This window comes from Sylvia atricapilla, chromosome 2, assembly GCF_009819655.1.
Source record: "Sylvia atricapilla isolate bSylAtr1 chromosome 2, bSylAtr1.pri, whole genome shotgun sequence".
NCBI lineage: Eukaryota > Metazoa > Chordata > Aves > Passeriformes > Sylviidae > Sylvia > Sylvia atricapilla.
The window spans coordinates 58,027,211-58,054,058 of NC_089141.1; the positions used below are offsets into that span (position 1 = coordinate 58,027,211).

The following is a 26,848-nucleotide window of genomic DNA, read 5'->3' on the forward strand; positions in this document are numbered from 1 at the left end:
TTCACGGGTACTGGTAGGTTGATGGATCTGTCTGTAGAATCAGAACAAATCTTTCTTATGATTCATTTTTTGCCACAGATAAGCCATAAAACAAAGACATCAGATTTATGGAGGTTTAGTTTTTCTGCTCTTGTTTTAAATAGTAGATGTAGAACAGGTTCTTCTATTTTATAGCCTGAAGCTGAACTGTCAACATAAAAGATGTACGGACTTAATACCTGAGAGCAGGGCAGAAGAATGACTTCACACTTTTTTTTAAGAACAGATTAAGCCCTGAACAATATAGCTCATTACTACCTAGTCTAAATTTATTGAAAAGGCAGTTTTTGCTAAAGCGTGAAATATTTTGTCTTGTTATTACCTACTTTATTGAAAGACACAAATTTCAGCTGAGAATGAGAAAGTTTTTCACTTACAGCCTGCCTGTGATGGGAGAAATTCTATACCTGACCAAAACCATAAGGCTTGAAGCAGTATTACTGCTTTTTTTCTTATGTGAGTGAATGTGACTGACTCTCATTTGGTGTCGTGTAGCTGCAGTCAGTATACAATTATGAGTTTATTAAATCTGTACTTCATGAGGGAAACCCCCAGAATTCATTAAAATATTCAAAGTAAAATACCCAAAGGTGATAACTATTCAGGTTTTTGTTCATATTTGGAGATGAATTCTATGGTTTATTTTTAGTTCTGGATTTTTTTTCAATGAAAAAATAAAATTCTGATGACTTCAGAAAACCATATGCCAGGTCTCTAAATAGCATTGATAGAACATTTTGCAGAAGGAACAGAATAAGAGAAGCATGGGCAGAAAAAAACCAGAATATCAGAATGGGAAACAAAAGGCTGAAGAATAAAATAGAAATATATAAAAGTAGTTATTCGTAACATATTTCTTTTACATATTTGGCAATAGCTTGTATTTAATTAAAGCAAATCTACTTTTCAGAAGGTATTTCTCCTGTTCTTCACCACAGATATCCAAATTTATTCCTAAAAGGACATCCTCTAGATGTACATAGGATAAAAAGTCCTGCTGTGTTCATTTCAGCTCACCTGCTTTTGACTAAAACTCTGGATGTGTGGAACAACTTCAGTTAGACCTTAGCAAGAGTCCACTTCTGGATATCTTTTAAAATTCACCACATTATTTATTCTCATCGAGAAGAATTAATTCTTTACTTGAGATTATGGAAGAAATTACAGCTGTGTAATTTTTCTATGTATTTATGACAGAACCAATGTTGGTAAAACAGTCTTCAAGTTAAAATGTGCTGAAACGTTGTCCTGTGTAGAGCTTATTTGGCAAGTAACATTTTATTTTCTATTTTTGCTTAATATCAGTTGGGGAAAAAACACAAAACAGTCAAACAAAGCAACACCTAACACGGATGAACTTAACTAGCACCATTTAAATAACATAAAAGTTTAGTTTAAAATGTTTTATGAGGCAGTCTATAAGATTTTTATGATCACAGATTCCTTTTTGATTTTATTTGAGTTTTAACAGGGCCTTTAGAAAAAGCAGCTATATACTCCCATTCCCTTTACTGCATGCTTGCCATCACATATTATGTACATACTTGTAAATTTTTGCTTGTGCCTTGAACTTTTCATATTGACCCATTGACAAATTCTCCATTTTAAAAGATTTTTTTTCCTACTCATTTAGAAAATTACATGCTTAAGTTTGCTAGGTTTAAAGATTGTTGGCCTGAAAATTAATTTTAATAAATTTTCCTTCCTTGTGTGAACTGATCTTGGATGCTACTTAATTAAAGTTGTATCCAATAAGTGACATTTATTATTGGGTGGAGGTTTATAATATAGTTCATGATGGAGGATGGAATTGCTTCTTAGCACTAGTATTTCTTCAGATTTTTTGGGTTTTTTCTTCCCCCTAATATTTATGTTTTGCTGTGATAGAAATATATTGGCCTCTTGTGGTTAGCTTTTGTCCTAATATCTCTTGAAACATCTTTCTTGTCCTTTGCTCCAAGTGTTGAGTACAGAAGCTAATTTGCTGGATTTTTTAAAGTAGCACTAGGAGATCTTTTTTTCTTATGGAAGGGATAGAAATTTTTAAGTGAATTAAATTAGTTCTTTCTTGACTTGTGTAGAATGACATAGTTTCCATTAATCATGTGTGAGTGTGTTGTTACGTGATGTAACACAGTTGGGCACAACAAGCTGGAGCGTGTCTTCCAAGAAATTTCAAGACAGCTTTCTTGAAAACTGCTGTGAAAAAAATAGCACATTTTTGTAGCAAGAGTGATTAATCAAAATAGGACTTTCCCTGACATACAAACAAAAAGAAAGCAATTGGATGCCACTTCTGCAGCTCTTCTCATAATCACTGACAAAATTCTTTGCAAGGTCTCTTGTTGCAGAAGACTCTATTTAGGGTAGGGAACCAAGTATTTTCAAGTATTTCTGCCAAAAGATGGTAACCCACATCTATATTTAGATATTTGGAGTGCCAATTTGATCCATATTCATACACCTAACTTACACCATGTAAGTTAGGGATTTAGAGCAACTGTAAATATGTACACCAGTATGCACATGATGTTGATTCTCTCCATAGACTGGAGTGGGAAGCTGATCACCTATCTCACACATGGACACCTTTCTTGGAGGCATGCAAGGATCAGAGTCTGGTGCTATGTCCCTCTGACATTCCTTGACAAGGTGTAAATGTAAACAACACAGAGCAATACTGCACATCAAGTGGAAGTGTGTGAGTTAGTTCAGTGTCAGAGTCAACCTGGACATTTTAGTGAATTGTTTCAGGATAATCTGATAATAAGTGAGTTTTTTCAGGATAAAAGGATAAGCTGCTTCTCCATGAGCAGTCATTTAAACATATTTTACTTTCATTTGCTTAGAAAGCCATATTTGAAAAACTTGGGTTTTTTATATATATATATATATATAAGTAGTTACAGATATATATTTATAAATAAGTAGTTTATGGTACCATTAATGATCTCCTAAGTCTGTTCCAGATATTCAAGGAAAAAAAAAGAAATTCTATGTAGGAAAATAAGTCTTTCAACAACAGTTATGTAAAGAATAACTTGATTTTTTAAGATATATTTTCAGGGTTTTTTAGTAATAAATCTGTGAAATTACATTATGCATTTGCACATTTCCCTGATTACCCATAACTTCTGAACCAGCGTCTATCCAAGGATTCAAGACTCAAAAAAAGTTTCCACAAATTTTGTAGAACAGCTGTAATGGACTATATAAGTGTTCCAATATCAGTGGAAAACAGATGTCACAGATTATTAGGTGCTGAAGACTCTTGATTGAAGAGAGTCATTAACAGTGCCTCAGTTACTTGGAAAGTTTCAAGCAGACTGTGCCTTCCAAGACACATTGGTCAATACAAAAGTTTTAGGAAAGAAGCTTTAATTAGTTCCACTGTTCATGGCACAATGTGTTATTTGTGACCATGTTATCTTTGTATGCAGTGCAATAGAGACCGGTCTAGTGAACAGAACCAAGCACAGGGACACTCACAGCCCCTTGAAGCAGCTCAAGGAGGACAGAACTGCCATGAATAGGACTATTAATGGGACAAAGATCATAGAATCAGGGAATCATATAATAGCTTGTACTGGAAGGTACCTTAAAGACCCATCTACACTCAACCTCCCTGCCATAGACAGAGAAAACTTGCACCAGGACAGGTTGCTCAAAGCCCCAGCCAACCTTGCAAAAAATATTCCAAATTTTGAAAAAGTTTAGCCTTCCTTTGGTGACAGATGGAAAGTAAAAAGATGTGGGCCACTAAAATTTGCTCAGTTGGTCAGAGCATGGTGCTAATAATGCAAAGGTTTTGGGTTCAGTTTCTGTACAGGCCATTCACTTAAGAGTTGGACTTGAAGATCCTTGTGGGTCCCTTCCAACTCAGAATAATCTGTTAAATCTCTAATTGTCAGTGAAATGGCTCTCCAAAAATCAGGGACAAGGAAACTTACTTCTGAGGCACTTGCAAGGCTGGAAAGACATTTGATTTGCATATATTGAAAGAATTGAATGTAGGGGACTGATGTCTCTCTCTTTCCCTTCTCATAAAAACAGAACATTTCTATTTTGAGGAATAAATTAGAGATACTAATAGCACCTCAGCTTCTCCTGATGTGATCACAGGTCCACTTTACTGAATGATGGATTCTGCACTCCTCTAGGAGGTCTGCATAAGAGGGAGATAAATAAAAGGGTCTCTATAAAAGGGAGATAAATAAAAAGGGAAATAAATAAAAAATAAATAAAGGTCTCCATAAAGGGGACAATGCAAACAACACAGCATGTGTTGAGACTGCTACAGATATTTTTCTTTGTGGATAAGGGATAAGCTTTTGGTTCTTGGTATAATTACTAATTACTCACAGTTGTCACCAGTTGTTTTCATAGGACAGAATACACTTTTATCATAGAATAAGGTTAAAGTATATATTCTTGCTTTAAAGTGTATGTTCTTGCCTTACAGTGTCTTAATACATTATCCTCTTTTTTATGATTATTTACCTGCTTTTTCTCAAATATCTCTAAAGCTTCTGGGTAAAAGAAAGCATTTTAACAGATGTCCTTGCACTCTGAAATGATTTTATTATGGATTTAGAATTGTATTCACACTTCTTACAATCACCTATTTTCACCTCTTCATGGAGTGATTTCCTCCAGGTTGTTTTAACTGCACTTGATCGCAGCATAGGAGGTTAACAGGTGCAAAATTAGTCTTATATTTTTTGTTCTGCCATGATAGGCTTGAAGGCTTTACTCATAGCTTCAATTTTAGCATGGCTTTTTTTCTACTTTTATAAATATTTTTATAATTGTCAGTAGGGTAATTAAGTACTTGTCATACGTTCCTCAGCAAACATATGACAATGTAGGTACTGTAGAAAAAGCTTTGTCTTTATGATATAAATCCAGCAACATCTATGTGAACGTTACTGTTTATATGAAAGTGATCTCTTGCAAAATGTCAGTGAGATACAACAGATTGCCTTTGGTCCTTAACTATTTCAGACTCACACACTCCCAATCCACTAGTCTATTTTTCCAGGATCTGTTCCACAATTCCACACCAATAGATATATGGAAGTGACATAATAAAAAAAAAATTGAGTTCATAATCTTGCAAAATTCTTGTTTATTCAGAATTCAGTTAAATACCTTGCAAGGTTGAACTTTTGCAGATGAAATTATTGTCTAGGCTAATAGCAACTTTTCCGTCAGAATTATATGCCCTAATTCATGCAAATGATGCATTCATCTTTGATTTTAGTCATGTGTGGTCTCACTGAAAATTCTTTCTGAAAGCCTTTAGAAACTGAAAGATTAAAATTTATGCTGTAAACAGTTGAGCAACAGATTCGACGAAACTTACCCCAGTTCCTAGGGCAACAAATCTGATGGAATTAACCCTGACCACCTAGCACACCTGAAGATATGTAAAGGAGACACAGAATAGATGTTTTTAAATAATTTTGTCTTTTTTCCCAAATACTTGACTTTTACCATAATTTTGGTGGGTAGAGAGAGGCTTTAGCCAGGCAAAAGGAATCTTAAATTCAGGTGTGTTTTAGCACACAGGCTGTTTCTACGTTTTAAGGTAATCACATGGCATGAGTTAAGGATTTTATCTATATTACAAATCTGTTCTCAGAAGGCTTTACATTCCCCATTGCAGCCTTTGATAATTCAATTAGCCTCTCAAAAAGTTGAGAGTAGCTGATAAATTCACTTTAATGTTAAATCAAGTACCCCAGCAGGTTTCTCTTAATATCCTTGCTTCTCAGGGAGCTTAGCTCTAGACCTCCCAAACACAACTTTCTGCAAGGAATATGAGGTCCTTTGGAGAAGATTAAAAGAACTGTCTCTACCAACATAGCTTCCCACTGTTAATAAAGTTGCTTCAGATCATGGCAGAGATCTCATTCACTCAGATGGCTGTCCATCTAGTTTAATTTACTTTAATTGGCAGCCTTAGGTCCCTCCTTGGAACAGATTCCTTGGATATGATGAATTATCCCACAAACAGAGAATGGCATTACAGAAGCTGAATTTAACCCTTCCCTTTTAACATCTTTTGGGATTTTCAAACCCTATTGGCAGACACTGATTGCTGAATAATAAGTAGGAGGGGATTAGCTAGAGTTGGCTGAGTCTTTGGAGACTGCTGGACAAAAAATGACCAGTTCTGTTTGTCTACTTCCAGTAAATGAACAAAGAATATGTTGCATGCAAAAGATGAACAACAGGATTTAGTGTTGTAAATAGATGTATGTCCCTGCAGAAATCAGATAGCAAAGCAGAGAGAAAATTCTTAACAAGAAAATGATGCTTTACTACTTACAAACAGTTGGCCTTATAAGGCAGGTTGTCATTGACCTTCTGTACTGGATTACAGTTTTGCTAGAAGGAAGGCTTGAATTTTAGATGTATTCATCCATGTCATCAAAGATGCATGTTGTCATCACAGTTAGAGCAGTCTAACTGGGACACTGAAAGCTTATAGAAAATGCTTTATTTTCCTCTCCAAATTCAGGAAATAAGAAGTGACCGAAATACACATATTCTTCTCTGTGTGAAATGTTTTATCCTGTATTTTTACCCCTCTTTGATTTCCTCTTTGAAATTTAATAGGCAATTACATTCCAGAACAACATTTGCTGATTGTTTTAGAAAACAGATTTTCACAGTAATCAAAGTAAATATATTATTTTAGATATGATTTTTTCAAAGAAAGATTTCAAACAAATTAATTTCTAATGAATTAGTCATAGGAAACTTTAGGGGAAATAGTTTACATAAACATTTAAATTTAACATATTATTTTTTCTCTTTTTATTTGGTCTTGAAAATAAGACTTACATAAGACCTTTTTATTAGGAGTGTTTAGCCTAACAAAGAATTTCCCTTTATTTTCCTATACTAGTTTTCCTTTTTTTAAAAAAATATGATTGTTTTTAATAGCCCTCAGATACAAAAAACCCCCATGGTCTAAACCTGAAAATATATGCACTGGCCTATTCTATCCTAATGTATCTTGTGAATATTACCCTTATTTCTCTGTTCAGTAAAAGCTCTGAAAACCTCTTGAAGTGCATGTGCAATGAACAGCAAATGAACTTGTTGAAGACAGTTTCTAACATCTAGCTGGATTTGAATTTATTTGTATATCAAGAAGACCAATAGGCTGCAGTTTCTAAATCTATGATGGATGATCAAATCTATGATCTGTGGTAAAATTTCACGAGTTCATTTGACAATGCAGATCCACTTATAGAATTACCATCATTGGTTTTCCACTTGATTATGTTTAAAGAAAAATTAACTGCTAAATATGTGTATCAGCTTTTCAGAGGACTGTGGCTGGTATTTTATGAAAAAAAAGTTGTTGACAGTTGTTTATCCTCATAGTCTGACTCTCTGAGAAATACCAACTTAGCGTTGTTGACTCAAAAAAGCGCATGCCAAATTTTAACTGAGAATTTATTTAAAGAAGGAATACTTGGGCTGATTTTGAAAGCAACAGATTTAATGAATGAAAAATCTCAGTCCTACCCAGCCTTTAAAATAAAAATTTTGAGATCAGATTTCTGAGAATTAAATCAGTGACTGGTGGGAATTCCAAATATGCTGCTCTATTTCAATAGATTTGCAAGGTGTCCAGTACTCTGCTGTGTTCAGGTTTCAGCTAGATCTGTGAGCCAGCAGAGCCTGGGCTGCAAGAAGCAAGGTATGGCTGGGACAGAAGATTTGGCTCTGCCCCCAGATTCCTTCAGGAGACAGGATGATGTTCTGGTTTAGTTGGCAACATGCTGGCTTGCTCTGGAGACAAAGTAGAGTTGATCGTCTGATCTGGAACTCTCTTGCTAAATTTCTGGAATAAAAATAAAATGAAATGCCACTTTATACCATGTCAAATATCTTGTTTTTTCTAATTGTGGAACAATCTATACATCAGCAACGTCACTGACTGCTATGCTTCTATATGAGCTTGGCGTCAGGGCTGCAGCTGCATGAGGGTTCTGGATCAGCTACAATTTTCCTCAGTGAAGAACATCAGATCCCGATGTGTTCCTTCAGGCATTCAAAGTGCAGCAATTTGTCACAAGACTTAATTCTTTTAAAAAATAGTAGTAGCTTGTTATAAGCATGATAGCACAGTGTAAGGGAAGAAGGAAATTTGTTTGCTCTTTCCTGAAAACAGCTCAGTGGAAAAATACCATCAAACTTGATCTGACAAATATTCTGTGGATTTCTAGAAGTTATATGTGTCTGGTATCACTTAGCTGTTAGTTTGCAATGGGACTATTTTCTTACCATTGGTAAGACAATGTGCATTAAGAGCACATTGTGGAAAAGGAGACTTATTGATTTACACACCTCAAGCCCATCTACACTAGTTTAGGAAATATTGAGCTCTTAGACTCAAAGCAGGCAGTTTTCTGAGTGTTGGAAACTTAACTCAACCTTTAAGAAAAGGTAGACCAACTGATATATATCTCTAACACAGATGTAGACAACATCAGAACATCAACTCCATGCATGTGAAGAGCGGTAGACCTACCTATGAAGTGTTCTAGGTCTGGAGAGTTTCAGTGGAATTCTAAATGGTTCTCTGAATCCATCCCTCTCCATTGTCTCCAGGGATGACATAAGAATTCTAGCCTAATTTGAATTGTCAAAAATTAGATAATGTGACTTTCTCTGTTTCTTGAATGAAATTATTCTTTTTTTTTATAGCTACTGCTATGTCACTAATGAAACTAATATTCAACATCTGAGTCTACATCCTGTGGGGCTTTTATTCAGTCCCTTGACTGACAAGAACTCTCCCTTCAACCGGAGTTTAAATGGTAGCTCTCTCTGGTTTGCTTCCCTGTTGCATGATAATAAAACTTTAACAGGAGGGGTGAAAAACCTATGGCCTGCCTTCCTGCTCCTTAGGGTTTAATGCACATGTCAGGAGTAAGTCAGGCTCTTCAGAAGATCTCAGCTGTAGGAATAGCTTTACTCTGAGTCCTAAATAGACTTCGGCAGGTACAGTTGCATTAGGAAAGTCTATGCTTTATAGTCTTGCTCAAAGAAATAAATCTTAGTAGAAGAAGCACCTTGAAGATATTTAATCTTTGCTATCATGACTTAATTTCAGATGTCAAACCAGCAGCTTTTTTATTTTTGCTTTTCTTTTCTTCCTCTTATTTTACAGGAAGAACTAATTTTTGTGTGTTTTCTCAATTAAAAGCATTTTTTTTATTTTGCTGGGGAATTTTGAGATGAAAATTGACACAAAGGCTAAAGGAACTTCAAAAGGCCTTCAATTTGGCATTAGTTCTATGCAGCTACCTCCATCTTTCATAGTATTACTGTTCTGCATGGTCTGTCTAACCAAAGAACAAGATTTTCCACATTCTTTGATCTTTTAAAACTATATTGAAATCTGAAATCCAGTGCTTTGCCTGAGTCCTGACTCTGCTGGCAACAGTGACCTGAATAATGTACTAACTTGTAGAGTCCCCCTAATAGCACCTAAAAAAGAAAAAAAAAAAAAAGAAAATTACTTATCTTCAGAATCAGTCCAGCTATGTCTAGCAAGTGATTAAAAGCTCTGAAGTCTGATGTGGACAAAAGAGGGGTCATAAACAACCAAGAAAGGAAAAAAATAAAAGAAAAATAAATAGAAAAAAGAGTTCCAGCTAAAAGAACACCATTTGGTTAAAAGACTGTACAAAGTGCAAATGTCATGCTAAGACAAGAACATAGTCTCTACCTAGTTACACAGAAGGCACAGCTAAAATATTTTTATTGTAGCCATAGTACAGAGTTCATTGCATATCTTGACAATAATCCAAAAACAATGCCACGAAAAAATCATATCAATCCTTTAATTTATTTCTTTCACATTACTCAGCTAGGTTAGACAGTTTCTACATAGTAATACTGGGGACAATTAAGTCTGTTTAACACAGAGACAGATGCCAGATGTATGCATGTAACAGGTACAGAGGAAGCATATGCATAGTATCAGCTCTACAAATAGTCAGGCTCCCTAGGCACTCAACAGTTTTGAAGCTAAGGGAGGGAATGTTTTTATGTTATAACATTTTCCCTTGGTGGTAGCAAATTAGCTGCCTTGTATCCATCTTCAGCTGGAACTGCAGAGAGTCACTTGAGAGCTTACAAATAAGTTTAGAGCTGTGCTAGACTGTTTCTTAGGTATCTGAGAAGTGGTATACATACTGCACCTGAGCACAGGCACCGGTGTAGTAGGTGGACACAAACCAACAAAAAAATGTTTGATTCTTTTTCCCATAAGACAAATTTTTCTTACTTTAATTCCTTACAGAATTTGTTCAAGGTCAGGCTGAGTCTTACTTTTAGATGATGCTTTATTTTTGTCTCCTTGGGAATTAAAGCAATTCTTCTTCTTAAAGAAAAGCAAAGCAAAGTTACATTTTTATTAGGAAACCCAGAGGCTGTTTTTGAAGAACCATGCTGTAGATATTGGGGCTCAGATTTCACTGCTTTCCATTATCTGTGATACTCAGAATGCAAGCTAATAAAAATTGTACAGGTCTCTTGCCTTTTTATTTCCAATACAAAGAAAAAGCCTGGGAGGAGGGGGACCCATTAAAATCAAGTAATGTTGTAAAGCATGTATGAAACCATAAATCAAGTAAATATTATAGTGATAAGTTCTAATAAATTAAAAGAATGCTGTAAATACTCTGAGAAAGTTCACAATGATCCATATCTAGATCTAGAATAGATTTTACTGCATTTTACAGCATGTCTTTCCTGTTTCTTGGGGTATAGGGTCTTCATCATCTCTGCAGAGTAAAGGTTTTATTAAAGGATGTCAATAGATTGATGTTAGCTGATTAATTCTGAATCTTTCTGCAGCTTTAAATTTAGCAGCTGCATCTTTTTACTTGCTTTACCAGAGCAGTGTTTAAGCTATCTAATGCCTCGCTGCTGATTTCTTTTGTAGGCTGTTCAGATACATAAGCTGAGGGCACAGCTAAGAGAAATTACCCTGACTGCATCGTACTTGGCAGTGATATTTGTAATTAGCTTTTAAGTCTATCTCCAAGACTAAAATACACTTTTTATAAGAACATGGTTCAGATTAGAAGTTGCTAGACACCAGAAAAAAATAGATTCCAATAGCTACCAGGCTTAAAAAGGGATGGCATTAGTGAGAAAACGAAGAACCCATAATGACAACATCTTTGGAAATAGTTCTCCAGATTGACAATTTTTCTTAAAGCTATCTTTTTTCACATCAAAGTATTCTGAAATCAGTTCAGAAATTGAAGCTATAACAAATGAAAAGATGACAAGTAAAAAGGTGAGTCTCAGTTGAGCAGCTGAACTGCAGCACATAATAGTAACTAGTAGGAGAGATTTTTCTGTATTAGTGGTGTTAATATCTATAATCTCCTCAATCCTAGAAATATAGGAAAGTGATCTGTAACTTAGAGTTCTTGATGAAGGATTTGGGAAAAGGAAGATATGAATATTCTTAAGGTACCTTCAGTAAGTGTCTTTCAGAAATTAATCACTGTTCATGGAGAATCTGAAAGTGCAGTATTGAATCTGTTTACATGTATAATTCTCTTTGCCAAACTAGTTATATTTAGAGAACCAGATTTGAAAAAGACATCATTAATTATCCTTTTTGATTGATCTAATTGGAGCACTATCCAGGCAGAAAGTTAAGTAGGATAGAATTATGAAACTTAAGTTGCTAAGAGAATGTTGTTCTTCATAAAGTGATACAAGGGTAATCTCATTCTGCAAATCTCTTTTGAAGGTGATAACAACACATCAGCAATCTCCTAAATAATAATCTAAGAGAACCTCTAATCATATGATAATAAATATGTTACTTAGAATGGGGAAGGCTCTATATGAAAATCTTAAAAATTTCTTTCTATTATAAGAAGATATTCCTTCATCTCTATGTCCAAGTGAGAGCTCCTTAAGATGTCTAGACAACCTATTTCTGAGAGCAACATCATGAAAAGTGTTCCTCCTCCTATTCTATCAGATGCATTGTAAACTTTCCATGAAGTCCAAAGTATATGACCCACTTACGACATCAACCTTTTGAAGCAGAGGATGAAACCCAGTAGAGTTTTCTGTCTATCAGTGTAAAACCAACATGGCCTCATTATGGCTGTTAAAGGAGATTTTGAATGCAAACCCAAGGCATACTTGCAAGAATGTGAAGTAAAATACTCTCTTTCACCAAAGTGGCCAGATTTTGAATGGTTCAGCATCCATGCAGCCTTTGCAATTATTTTTATGAGACTTTGCAAAGGAAACCAGGTAGAATTTGAAGCACTTTACTTCATTGATTTTGTTTTGGATGAAACCAGGCTCCTACACAGAGGCTGACAGACTTCCATTCAACAGAGTCTACCTACAGTCAGGGTGTAAACAGAGTCATCAAAAGGACAGAGATTTCTTCAGAAACCTGTCATGTCTCTCTCCTCAGTGGCACCCTTCTCAGTCAATATCTGTAAACAAGCTGTCATTTCCAGATTTGAAGCAAGCTTGCAGAGCAAAAAGCTTGGTACCTTCTAATTAAAGATTTGTGCACTGAGATAATTGGAAACCGGTAAGGAAGGTTCAGTGGCGTAACATACAGCTCATCGCTGGTGGCTTGATGGTCTGACACATGGAGATAGCTCCTTTAAATTATGGAGCTTTTATAGTGGTATTTTTAGGAAATGTCAACAGCATGATTATATTTTCATTAATGTTGTCTTTTCTTCCCATTCATTTCTTTTGTTTGTCATAATGATGTGTTACCTCTTGTCTCTAACTATACAATCTGTAATATTTGTATAGGCAGACTCACAATGGTCCTGGTTAATGACTAGATTAGAAGCTTTGCCACACTACAATATGCAGCATTTACTAAATGCTGCAAATTGGTTATGGAAATCATTGATACTATAATTATGACTAGCTCACAATAAAGTTAGTAAAAAGAATGTGAATAACATGCAAATTGTGCAAATTATTAAACAAATTCAGTTAGGTTTCAGATTTAAGAGTCATTGGTTTTGTAGATGCTAGTGCTGAAACAATCCCACTGTAATATCTTTGGCGCTGCTTTGATCAAGAGTGAAAATGTGCTATATTAAAAATATGCTTTCTAAAAGATCCACGAGGCTGTTCTCTTCTGTTAATTACTACAGTTTAGTTTTCCTTCTTTCTCAGGAAGTAGCTTGGGGCTCTACAACAAAGACTTACAGTTTAAAACTATCGTTTTGTGTCGTATTGCTAAAGCTTCCCAGTAGCTTCTCAGCCAAGTGTAGGGCTGGCACAGCTAGCCTTTGTATATTTGCTACCTGGCCTAGGCAGACTCTTATGTGGAATGGGGAAGAGACCAAAATTACTGTTTCATGATCGTTGTATGGTCCTTTCACTGAAAATTAGATTAATTTCCAGCCAACTTATAAGGAAACACTGGAAATCAAGACTGGGTGTCCATTTTCTTCTTTCTTTTCTCTTAGGAAGAAATAAGACATACTTTTTCACTAGTTAGACCTTTTAAGTTCACTGCCAACTGTAAAATTGTGTGTTTGTACCACTAAGAAAAACAGTGAAAAATTTCAAGGACTGTGAGCTGTGTCTGGGCCACAGGTAGAAGCGTTTTTCTGCTGCAGAAGTTTTGACATTGTTGTGAATTTTGGAAGCAGAGCCTATCCCTGTCTGTGACTCACAGGTCTGATTTGCCTCCAGAACAGCAAGGCAGAGGCCAAAGACCCATTGTTGGGATCTGTGGACCAGCCCGCTGTGAGGATGGAAAATTTTCAGGTAATACAAATATTTTATTTCTCTTATATTGTTTTTAAATACAAATATGTGATTGTCATTAAATTGTAAGCATTTAATCAAAGCATACTTCTGTAAGAAATGTTTTAGGTTTTCCATAGTGCTCCCTGTAATCCTGAAATATTCCTCCAACATTTATTGTCTGTGAAAAATGTGAATTAGATTTAAATCCATAGACCATCGTGGTTTTATGGCTTTTGAGATGTTTTATTTCATAATAATATAAAATATATATTGTCTTTATCCTGTATCCAGAAAACCAACAAACAAAACCAACTAAACAAAAAACCCAACACAACCAGTGGTAAACTGTGTCAGGATTATAGACCTCAGAAACTTGTATTTATAATATCAGGAGAAAAACATGAGATCCACGAGGTTTAAAAATGGGGCAGTCCACTCTCATTTTACTGACAGTCATTTTGCTAATCTGAGGTACATAATTGCTTTGCCTGACTGAAAGGAGCCTTTAAACAGACAAGCCAATATAAATACTCAGATAGGAGACAGATCTGTTTAATAACAGCAAGAGAAGTATAGGAGTATTTGTTTATCTCTGCTCATTTATGTCAAAATCAATTGTAATTAAACAGAAATCCAACCACAGAGGTAGTGCTTTAGCTTATTGTTCTCAATAGAAATGTCATATAGACCCAGTGTTTGGGACATGCCAAAGCACGCATTATTTGTCTCCTGTAATAAATATCTACTTACATCCTTTCTTGTTCTTTAGTAAAGGCAATTGCCTGTCTCAAAAAACAAAAAAACCAAAACAAAAAACAAAAACAAAACAAAACAAAAAACCAAATCACACAACCCAAACCAACCCCCCCCCCCAAAAAAAACCAACCACAAAATCAAAAACAAACAAACAGACAAAAAACAAAAACACACACACCAACAAAAACAAACCCACAAAAAACCACACCACCTCCACCATTTCATGCAACTTCTGTGAGGTTTTCTGGTCATACTTAAGGAATTACTGAAGTTCTGAAAAGCAGAGTTAATTACATTCTCTGTTAGACATTACATAGCATTTATTGTCCATCTGCTTACACATATGTACAGAAAACACAGATCTTTCATATCTATTTAAGGTATTAAAAATATGAAGCATAACATTATTTTATTAGTCTAAAACAAGTACTGGTGTTGGTGGAGGTTTTTTAAATAAAATCACAGAATGGTTTGTGTTGGAAGGGATCTTAAAGGGCATCTATTTCCATCTGTCCTGTCATGGGCAGGGACAACTTCCACTAAAACAGTTTGCTCAAAGCTCCATCCAGCCTGGCCTTGGACACTTCCAGGAACTGGACAACCTGTTCCAGTGCCTCACCACCCCCAGAGTAAAGGATACTGTGTTTGTGGTTAAACCAGAGAAATATAAGCTACAGAAAATTTTACACTTTGTTCCATTACTGAGTAAATTCTAAATGGAAATCTTTTCAATAATGAACACAAATTCACATCATCAAGGATGAATGGACTTGACCTCCTAAACATGTCAGTGTGAATTCTGTGTATGCATTCATAGACAGATCTTTGTCGTGTGGAAAAGGGTAATCAAAGATGTGCTTTACTCTTCTCTGTAATGCAATGAAGAATAGAGCATTTCAAGAGTGAAGGTATTGTGAAACTGCATGTTTTGAAAAAGGCAGCATCTATTTTGAAATGGGTCCTCTGGTTTATTTTTCATGGAGATCTGTTAGCTGATAGTCATTCCAGTCAATGAAATCAACCTATGAAGCATCCCTGACAATTAAAGCTTATTTTTATCTTCGGCATTTACAGAAAGGAGTGTTAAAAATAGTCAGTTAGAAGAAGGTGTTTGTGCAATAGTAAAAATTAGATATCCCTGTTGAAAGAGAAAAAAGGATATCTGAAAGATAGGCTTTCCTAGGACAGTTAAAAATAACAAAAGCTACTGGGTTTTTTTAATATTTAGGGTTATTCATGTATTTATCTAGCCATATTCTTATTTAGTCTTCATCGACAAACAAATAACAATAAACAGCTATATTTTAAAATATTTTGTGAGTAAGGATTTTTTAGGAAAGAATGTTCAAATCTTATAAATTACAATGATCTGAACTCTGTCTCCCTTGTTTAACTCCAAATAAAATTTGATAAAATAATTTACAGGTTTTGTGAGGAATAGGATGGCATAGATCTAGCTGTAAGTCTAAGTCTATGCCTATTTATATTTCCAGGCCTGTGCATAGGGGTGATCAGACATTAAATATACATAGATTCATTTATTTACATAAATATATATATTAGTATATATGTATATGTGTGTGTATATATATTTATAGGCAGATTTCCCATATATAAAAATCTTGACATTTCATATTAAATTGAACTGTACTTCAATACAGACTATAGTGTTCTTCATCCTATAAGTATAGTACATAAAATATTTCTCGGAAATGTTTGAGTGCTGATGTTTACCTTACATTAGTTTTCCTGTTTTGTATACATGTTTAATTTAAATAATTAAATTTAATTGCAGAAAATATTGTATTTATCGACTTGATTTTTCCACTGAGTCGCTGTTTAAAAAAAATAATTCTTGAGCTTTTTCTTTGTTATCATTATGCAAATTTCATATAATTAATGAGTCAAAATAAGATATCTGTTTTAGCCATTGAAAGGAGCCAGCTATCTAAAGCATTAATTAATTAACTTCATAGTGCAATATATTTAGGGTGAAATCAGTACCCGTAATTAATTCTATTCACAATATTTATAAAGAAAGTGTAGGAAATTGTAGATACCACAATAAAAGAATCTTTTTCTTTTAGCTGGCTGTGGAAGGCAGATGTTAAATATAGCTCCTCTGGTAATAGAATAAAACATGTAAGATACGTTTTCTGGTGCACCAAAATACCCACCTTGCATTACATTTTATATGTTGCCAATACAACTTTCTCCCTATGCCACCTTTAAATTTCCATCCAGAATACGTTTCCTATCTAAGTGACTGTTGTTTACAGATATTGTTTCCTTTTCTTTCTGTGGCTGATAATTTAGCAGTTCTATTTTAGTGTATGTTCTCCCCTAAGTGCATAAAGCACTTCTGACTGTTTACCCTTAAAGCTCCAGAGAGTTAGGAAAACCTCTAGGCTGCTTCTGTTTATTGTACACACATGCACTGTTAAGGGTTTATTTTCAACAGGAGGGAGACAAGCACAGAGATAAAGACTGATGGTGCATATCACTCTACCAGCACATCTTGCTGTACAGCACAGCATATAACCTATTTTACATATATATATTTATATATTTACCTTTAAATTTATTCTATTTTCTCATGTGTACTAATTTGGCCCTTGGTGGTGATAGTTCACTTCGTGTTTGTAGTTTCTGCTACTAGTACAAAAATCCCTGTTCGATTTTCTTCACTGTGTGCTAACTGTAGCAGTCAAAATTACAGGCTAATGGTGACACAAGCAGCTTATAACATATGATAATCAATACTCAAAATCCATTCCCTATGATGTGACATAAAAGAGTGAAATTAAAAAACAGAGATTTTCAGAGCTAGAGCACCAAAGCTCATGCAATGCAGGTGGGCTTCGATTCAAGGTTATTGTGTGGTTTGTTTTTTTTCTTTTATGGCTTCATATTTAATTCAGTCACTGCTGCCATGTCCAGGGACCAGAAATGGAAAGTTAGTCAATACAGTGAGTAGGAATGCAAGTATAAAAATTGCTTTAACAAATCCAGTAAATGAGAAGGAGAAAGAAGATAGAGCATGCAATATGTACGTAACTTATATGTGCTATACGATATATATCTCTTTATCTTAAAGATTGCCAGAAAATTTGTATTTTTGTTGGCAGTAATGAATAATCTAAACACTTTGTAAAGCCCCTCCTCATAGCAGTGTATGTGTATGCACGTGTATGAGAGCTAAAAATATAAATCTTTAAATGTAACTTGGTTGCAATAAATTAACCTAATGAGTGTTGAAAATCTCAAAGCATAGTTTTTGGCACAGTACTGAATACCTACTGAATAAGTTTACAGTACTTATTTCCAGTGACTGAGAACTTCTCTGATCTTTACCTTTCATCTGGGTTTGTTCATTTCGACCTTAGCTCATGGAATGTTTATTTTTTTAAAGAAATACAGTTCAGTCAAGTTTTAGAAAAAGAATCAGCATCAAAATAGAATATCCTAGTTCTATATTTTGTATATATATATGTGTGTATATATATGCTTGTGTGTTGTCAATGTACATAACAAATAATTATATATGAATATTTATTTAATTTATTTTAAAACAATATGACATAGAACTACTACCTGAAGGAATTTTCCTTTTAGAGATGGCCTTTTTGTGGTATAATAAAATAGAATGTAGTATATTTTTGTGTGAGAAAGGAAGGAGCAAAGAGGGATTTGTTTTGATGATTAATTAAAAAGAAAGGAACAGAGAAAAGTATTGGTCCATTGATTGTGCAATTCTGAGCATTTTACGGCAGCTAACATGCAGTAGGGTTGTTTTTTTTTCTTTTGTTATAAAGCAACAAAATTATTTACGAATATCTATACAAAGGATAGTTAGCTTACAAGATAAAGTTGGAAAGCTGATTAGTTGTTTAGGTAAACTTTTAAAAGTGACAAAAAGGTTTTATTTTCAGAATTGTCATGAATTCCACATCAGAGAAAAATAACTTTTGATATTATTAGGAAAAATCCTGAAGAAAATACATATTTCTCCTATTTCTGTAAGTCCACTTTTAAAGTTAGAGGCTGAGCTTGCCACAAATCTATTCTGAAGGATCAGGAAGATGAGGGTGTTTTAAAAATTATATTGATTTGGTTTGTTTTGTGGAATTTTATGTTTCTGGGTGCGTAGTGGGTTTTTTTTTGGTTTTTTTTGGTTTTTTTTGTTTTTTGTTTTTTTTTTTTTTTTTGTTTTTTTTTGTTTTTTTTGTTTTTTTTTTTTGTTTTGTTTTTTTTTGAGGAGGAGGAGGAGGAGGAGGAGGAGGAAGAGGTGGTTTGGTTGTTTGGAGATTTTTTTTTTTTTTTTTTGAGAAAGAGAGAGAGAGTGAGAGTAGCAGTTTCCCTTGGCTGTTTTAAAGCAGCAGCTGTTTGATGCTGTAGAAGCTCCGGAAAGCTAGATATGGAGAACTTTAGTGGAGGTGAACTAATGGGTGGAATGAGGTGTGTAGCTATGTCCTTCATTTGTATGGCTCCCATTTCATTAAGCAATTGCCACACATATGTTGTCTCTGCTGTTATGCATACCAATGACATCTTATTCAAGTGAAGTAAAATCAACCACAACAAACTTAAATTGCTCCCTTAAAATCTTTCCAGTTCTGCCACTTTGTTACAGTCCCAAGGTTGGGGTTATTTTACTCCTGCTTTTCATCATGATAATTTTAGGATTTTATTGGATATTAAAACAAATGTGTGGATTAGTTTTCCTTGAATATCGTAGAATCATTGAATGAAAAAAGAACTTGTAATATCTAGCATGGGCAGGAATGTCCATCACTAGATCAGGTTGCCCAACCTGACTTTGAAGTCTTCCAGTGATGGGACACCCACAGTTTCTCTGGGAAATCTCTTCCAGTGTCTCACTACTCTCAAATCAAAGAGCTTCTACCTCATGTACAATCAATCTGCTTTCTTTCAGTTTATGCAGCCTAGAACACAATTGGCTGTCTGGGCTGTGAGCACAGATTGCTGGTTCATGTCCAGCTTTTCATCCACCAGTATCCTCAATCCTTCTCAACAGGTCTGCTCTCAATCTGTCTATCCCCTAGTCTGTTTTGATACTGATGACTTCTCCAACTCAGGTGCAGGACCTTGCACTTGGACTTGTTGAATTTCATGATGTTCACGTGGCTCCCACCTCTCAAGCCTGTCACAGCCCCTTCCCTCCAGCAAACCAGATGCACCACTCAGCTCGTGATCCTAGGGTGCACTCAGTTCCATGGTCTATCTCATTAACGCAGATAATAAATAATGTTGGCCCAAATGGGAACCCTGGAGGGACACCTCTCATTATGGTTTCCACTTGGACATTGAGCCATTGACTGCATCTGTTTGCATGTGACCATCCAGCCACTTACTTTATTGATCTGACAGTCCATCATCAAACCCATTGATTTAGCACCAAGAATATTGCGGCTGTATCAATATTTGACCGTATCAAAGGCCTTACAAAAGACTTTGCTTTGTCCACGGATGCATTCACTCCATCATAGAAACACACCAGATTAGTCAGACAATCTGTCCCCAATGAAGCCTTGTTGTCTATGTCTAATCACCTCCCCATCTTCCATGTGTTTTGATACATCTTTCAGGAAGATTTGTTCCATGATTTTAGCAGGTACACAGCTGAGGCTGACTCACCTCTGTGAATTTTATGTTTAAAGCCTTTATGTTACATCCTTTTCCTAACAGTCACTTTGTCCTGCTGTCCCTGTACCTAATTCTGTCTTGCTTTTGGTATGTTTCAGGGTTTACACCAGACTAGATTTTAACGTCTTTAAGGAGAGGGGCACATATAGAGAATGACATTTTTCAAACAACTGTATATTTAACAAGTATCAATTCTGAGCAAATTATCCCAGTTTAACATCACTGTGACATAATACAATTTTAGTTTAATTTAAGTCCTATTATTAGAAATGGGAAAAATTGTTTACACTCTTGGATTCCCATAGATCACCTTTGGTGTTTCTTTTCTCATGTTTCTGCAGTGCAATGATCCATTAATCAGGTGGTGATATAAGATTACTAGGAATTTATTTCTCTAATTTAGAAAGATTATGATTGCTTAAATTCTCTTTGTTTGTTCTGCATTTCTGAAGAGCTGTTCTGCAGGTCTCTATATGTGTGTTTCATCTTTGTAGTTAAAGGTATACCAACAGTTTTTGTCTAAATGGAATTTTATGGGGTTTTAAAAATAGTAAATTCCTAAAAAAAATCAGTATTGAACCCATCTGCCCATTTTGTGAAAGAAAAATTATTAATAGTTAAAGATCAATGTATAGTTAACTGAAACCTAGAGATGATAGAAGGATTTACTCTATTTATTATTTTTTTTATCCCTGATACTTACTTAGAGCTGTGAGTACAATTATAAGACAGGAAATTCTGGCCCAAATGTAACCTATTTAATGTAAATAACACATAAGACAAAATTTTTAAAGCAAAAAGTTTTCTTTGAATTGTAGAACAGGTTCCAAAACCTAGGTTCTATAAGAGTAGCAAAGGAATTTCATTTAACTATATTATTTGAAAGAAATAAGGATATAGAAATCCTATCTGAAAATATCATCAGTTCAAATAGTGTGTCACCATTTGTCATTCTTCCAAATTGTATGCATTGAGCAAATCCATTTTCGCTTAGTTGCAGCAAGACAAAAAAGGGGAAAACTGATTATATGATCCATACTCATGTCTAATAAAATTGCAATATGCACTTTTTGACAAGCTTATATTTAATGCATACTGATGGAAGATTCTAGTTCTCTGTTCTCAGCAGGAAAAGTAGGCTTTTTAAGAAAGCCTTTTTATTTTGCGACTGTCACACAACATAACAATTACAAATGAAATGGAGGTGGCAAAAAAAGAAAAAACAACTTGCTGATTTTTATGAAGTGTTTGTATTACCAGAAAGGCAGTCACTGCTCCGTTATTTGATTTGAAAAATTAATCCTTATAATTCCTTTTGAGTTGCCTAAGTACTGTTCACTCTTTTCTAGTGTGAGTTTTACAGAACAAAGCCTAAAAGATTTCTACAGCAGATTAGTTTACAGATGAAGCTCAATTCCACTGAGAATGAGTCTCTAATGACCCCTTTATACTTCCATTGGTCTGTGTGAATGCTTTAATATGTGGAGAACAGAGTTAAATAAATCTATTGTCTTAACTAACAGGTTTATGCAAACCTTCTGAAATATTTTAATTACAGCTTCTTCTTTTTCTCCATAATTAAGCAACCAGATGTCAAGTAAGCCCATCACGTGATGATCATAGACTATCCATTAGCCTAAATAAATCCACTTATAATTAGAGTTTTTCTCTTTCTCCTTTGTTTTGCAGAACAAGAAGAATGTGTTAACTGCACAGATGAATGCAGAGTGCTTGGTCATTCTGACAGGTGTTGGATGCCACAGTTCCCTGCAGCCAGTCAGGCTGAGAATGCAGATTATCGCACAAATCTCTTTGTACCCACAGTTGAAGCTAATGTTGAGACTGAGACATATGAAACTGTGAATCCCACTGGGAAAAAGACTTTTTGTACATTTGGGAAAGACAAGAGAGAGCACACTATTCTCATTGCCAATGTTAAACCTTACTTAAAAGCCAAACGTGCCCTGAGTCCTCTGCTTCAGGAGGTTCCCTCAGCATCGAGCAGCCCAACCAAGACATGCATTGAGCCTTGCACCTCAACAAAAGGACCACTGGATGGTTGTGAAGTGAAATCAGGAGCCTTGGCTGAACCAAGCAGCCAGTACTTGTCAACTGACAGTCAGTATCTATCGCCCAGTAAACAGTCAAAGGACGCTTCCTTCATGGCATCAGATCAGATGGCTAGGGCCTTTGCAGACGTGCACTCCCGAGTGAGCCGAGACTCGAGCGAGATGGACTCTGTTCTGGAGCAGTTAGACCGCTCCGCCCGGGATCTAGGCAGGGAGTCGGTGGATGCCGAGGAAGTTGTGAGAGAAATAGACAAGCTCTTGCAAGACTGTCGGGGAAGCGACCCTGTGGCCATCAGAAAGTAAAGGGGGAAAATAAGGACAGGCTGGCAGTTGTGTTCCTCTTCTGCTGATTGAAAGTGAATAAATAAATAAATGAATTCCCTGGTTGTAACAGAAGTACAAGAAGGAAGGAAGACCAATGCTGCTTTAAGGCTTTTAGTGAACATCTGAAGTGCCCACAAGTATGTTCTTTTCACTGCTCTTTCTTTTTGACAGATAACACTGGTTTCATTTTGACCAAACTTTCATTAGGACAGAGTCAAGTACACCAAGAACAAAATGAAAGAAGGAAAGACAGTGCCATTTTGACAATCTGATAGGAAGGTGTGAGAAAGATGGAATGGAAATACGTCTGATACTTTAAGACTGTCCTCAATAGCTGATGCTGACTTTACTGTTTACCTATAACCCCAAGAAAAACAGGGTTGAATAATGCTGATCTGTGGTGAATTTCCAGCAGCCACCACAGGCTTCTACTGAAAGTCCTATAAAGAGTTCTTGTAGTAGTCCAAGTGACGCCAAACATTAACCTTCATTTGTGGTAAACATTTATGTACAAAGTTATCTGCCACAAATACGAAAAAAAGAACAAAAAAAAAGAACCACACAATAAAACAGAAGAGAACCATTCCAGATCATTATTCAAGAAAACATATCCTCATCATTAAAGAAACACTACATATCATATTAAGGTTAAATGTAAGATGATATAGTCCATCTTGTCCTGCACACACATAAACTAACTCACTTGATAAAATGAAAAAAAAAAAAAAGATTTTAATATCTATTTAGCATTTTAGTGTCCAACAAAACTATAAATAGCTAGTGATAAGTTAAAAAAAAAAAGAAAAGGAAGTGAAATAAAGTTGGGAGAAAAGGAGTTACCTTAAGGGTAATGCAGAAAAGAAATTAACATTATTAACACTTTTTTATTCATTTGTGGACACTAAAATAGCTCAGGAAAGTGAAAATGTCTGACATCCACAAAAATCACATGGTCATTTAAATGTGCAAATGTAAGAAGATTCAGTGTGTTTACATCAAATGACATATTTTTATTGATTTATTGCAGATTCAGTGCATATGAGCCAAATTGTTGAGTGTATAAGAGCTATATTGTGTATTTTATTAAATTAATATATAGTTGTGTTGCAAAAATATTTGGGCTTATATTGTAAATGGCAAGTGTTGCCTCAGTAGCTGTCGAACTCTATGAGTTTTGTTTTTCCTGCTTCCTTTTCCCCATGGAATATGGGAAGCAGCGCCTCAGAGCAAAGTCTCTTGTTTAATGTATGGTCTACGAAGTACTGCAGTACATAATCTGTTCAAAATATGTTTGAGTGAGCTGATGGAGCTAACTGAACAGCCTACAAATGCATCCATCAGTCATGGTTATGTGCAAGTCCTTGTAGAAGCTTCTATTGCAAACCCATGTTTCATAACAAAAATGACACCCAAAACAATATCTGGAAATTCCTTGGATTTCTGTTTCTCTTTTTCCCAACACATGCAGCCAGCCTGTTCAGTGTAGGATATTTGCTAGGATTCTTCCATGAGATGCCACCATTTTAAAAGTTTTGGTATTTAGTTAATAGAGCTGAAAAATATGTCAGTGCCAATGTGGCGTGAGCAGTATTTTATCTAATACTTTAGAATGTGCAATACCTTACTGCAGTTCTAAAGAAATACTGCTTATTCTGGGGGATGTTTTTAGTCAGGTTTTCATTTGATCTGAATAATATTTGCAGGATAAATTAGAATAACTTAGGATATAGTTTCTACTTTTTATCATTGTTTCCTAAGAGTGTTTTTATTGCATTTGAAAAATTGAAAATTACTTTCAGATGAAACTTAGAAAAGAACAAATTAACTTCCACAGTACCAGAAGCAGAAGAATAAAGTTTTTAGCTCAGGATTTGACCCTTATCTACTTCAGATACCCTGCTGGAAATACCACAATGGCACATTATTTAAAAGCTATGTATTTGGTTTCTTAAATTTAATCTGTACTCTAAAAAACATTTATAAAAGGTGTTGGCAATCTCAAGTACCACAAGCCATAGATTTTTATCAGTTCAAGAAGAAAAGTTTATCCAACAACCTATTTTGCTTTTGGGATTGCATTTAAATGGTGATTTTAGCTAGTCAGTCCTACAATGAATTGTCTTTGGGAGACACCAATTCTGACAGTTTTCTTTTAGCTCCTCTTAAAAAATGTCCACAACTACATGCAAAAGGAAGGATCTTGTACATGTCTTATCAAGCTACTCTCCATGTTTTGGACAATTTATGTATCTAAAACGTGGTGTTGTCTGTGTTATATAATTTTTTTTTTTTTGGCCAGGAGACCCGAGATTGGTTTTGCTTGATAGCTTGATAGCTTGAAATTCCATAGTGGAGAGGATTCTTATTGTTTGATCAGTCTTTTCTACGTATTTCTGTGGTGCCCACCACTTTAGTGTCTGTGCACCAAGTCTTTAGCTCTGCCAGTGAGATCCATTATTCAGCAAAATCTAAGCCAGTATGTAAATGCATTCAAGTGATGGAGATTTGTGTATTTTATAAATTATTTTAACACTGAATAACCAATTGTACAATTCATTGTATGTTTCTGAAGACATAAACCCACAACATTCTGAGAAAGGGCTGTGCCAATGTAAGAGGAATTTACCTTAAGGCTCTCTGTCACTAGTGATTTACTAGCTTTAGCTGTTTAACACATTATCTGTATTTAGTAGTGATTATTTATTTACCACTCTGAGGTAATTCAGAATTCATGACTCACAGCTTTATAGAAAAGTTTAGGAAATCTTGCTTTTATTTAATTTGTCTTTCAACTGCCTTGTTTTGTAGAACTCTGGCATACTGCTTCCCAGTATAAGATTATTCCAGGTTAAAAAATTTATTCCATAATTTAGAATGGATACTTAATGAACCAGTAAACCAGCAGAGCTTATACAATGTAGTTTTGCTGGTTCAGTTAAAATTAACATGATTGTGTGTGAAGGATGTACTGCACACAAAAGAATTTGAAGTGTTTTATTCTCCTTGGTATCTCTACTATCACCATTGGAGAAAGAGGCAGCAATGAAAGATAAAGTTTATGAGTTATTTCTCTCATTTTTTATGCACATGCTTTATAAGACTGAAAGGAATTATCTGTCACAAGATTATAAAAGGAAAGTTGGAGTTAAGGGAGGCAAGTAAAGCAACTAATAAATTTGTACAGTACACTGTGAATAGTGAATAAGGCATTCTGTATCTTTTTTAATTAAAAAAAGCCAGCGACTGGGAGTTCCTTATACAATTGGCCAATCAAATCAGAACTCAAAATCAGGCCTTTTTTCCCCCTCCCCACCCTTTTTTTTTTTAATTGGTGCATTCATGAGGAAAGAGATTCTCCTGAACTGTGATTTGCCACTTAAGAATAGAGGTTTTCTAATCCAAGTTACCCCTAGAAGTCAAACTTTGTTCATAGTGGAGCAAGATACACCATTCAAAGAAGCTTTCATGTTGCTTGCTGTCAAATGGAAGGAAAATTGCTGAGGTCAAGGAGGAGTCTGAAGCCTAGCATAACATACACCCGCTCATTATTGTTTAATTGCTTTCTTTTGACATCAGGCAGCAGTTATTATTGCATTAGTTTAAATGGGAGTTTTGGCTATCAAGATTTGTTGACTTGAAGTGTAATTGAATGAAATCTGATTAAGGTTTTGACTTCTCTGGCCCAATTGTGATACAGGTTGGCATTCTCATTTATCAGCCCCTGTCTCCCCATATGGCTCAAAGTTGCACCAATGACTGGTGAATGACACAAAAAAACCAAACAAAAGCAGCATACATTGTATGGATTTTCTCAACCGCTATTGTTTAATGGCTGTGTTTAATGTGACCTATCTGGAAAATGAGGACTACGAATAAAAAGCGATTACTAATAGTGGTGTTGCCTGCTTTTGCATTCATTAACACAGAAGAAATGTGTTAAACACTGCATACCACAGGGAGCCTGATGGTAATTACTTTGGAAAAGCAACTTGTGGCAATGCGGCTGTTACAGCTAGTTATCAGTTTGCCAAAAAAATGACAGTTCCTGCTTCATTTATTAGAAATGTGTAACTGTTTTCTCTCAACAGGAAAGTAGAGAAGAGTTTTCATCAAGCTGGGTAGGTTTATCTTTTAAGCAGCTGATGCACTGAAACGCTACAGGCTGTTATTTGCTCACAGAAACATAGAGC

The 26,848-nt window shown here is 35.1% G+C and overlaps 1 protein-coding gene across 2 annotated transcripts in view; it reads left to right on the plus strand.

Annotated features, from left to right (window-relative positions):
- PCDH17 (protocadherin 17) overlaps positions 1-26,550 on the plus strand; it is an 88,990-nt gene extending 62,440 nt beyond the window's left edge. For both annotated transcript variants that reach the window (XM_066313362.1, XM_066313363.1), the window contains exons 4-5: positions 13,786-13,860; positions 21,955-26,550. In XM_066313362.1, coding sequence (XP_066169459.1) covers positions 13,786-13,860; positions 21,955-22,637 — 758 coding nt within the window. In that variant the 3' untranslated portion in view covers positions 22,638-26,550. The remainder of the gene's footprint in view (positions 1-13,785; positions 13,861-21,954) is intronic.
- The last annotated feature ends 298 nt before the right edge of the window (positions 26,551-26,848 follow it).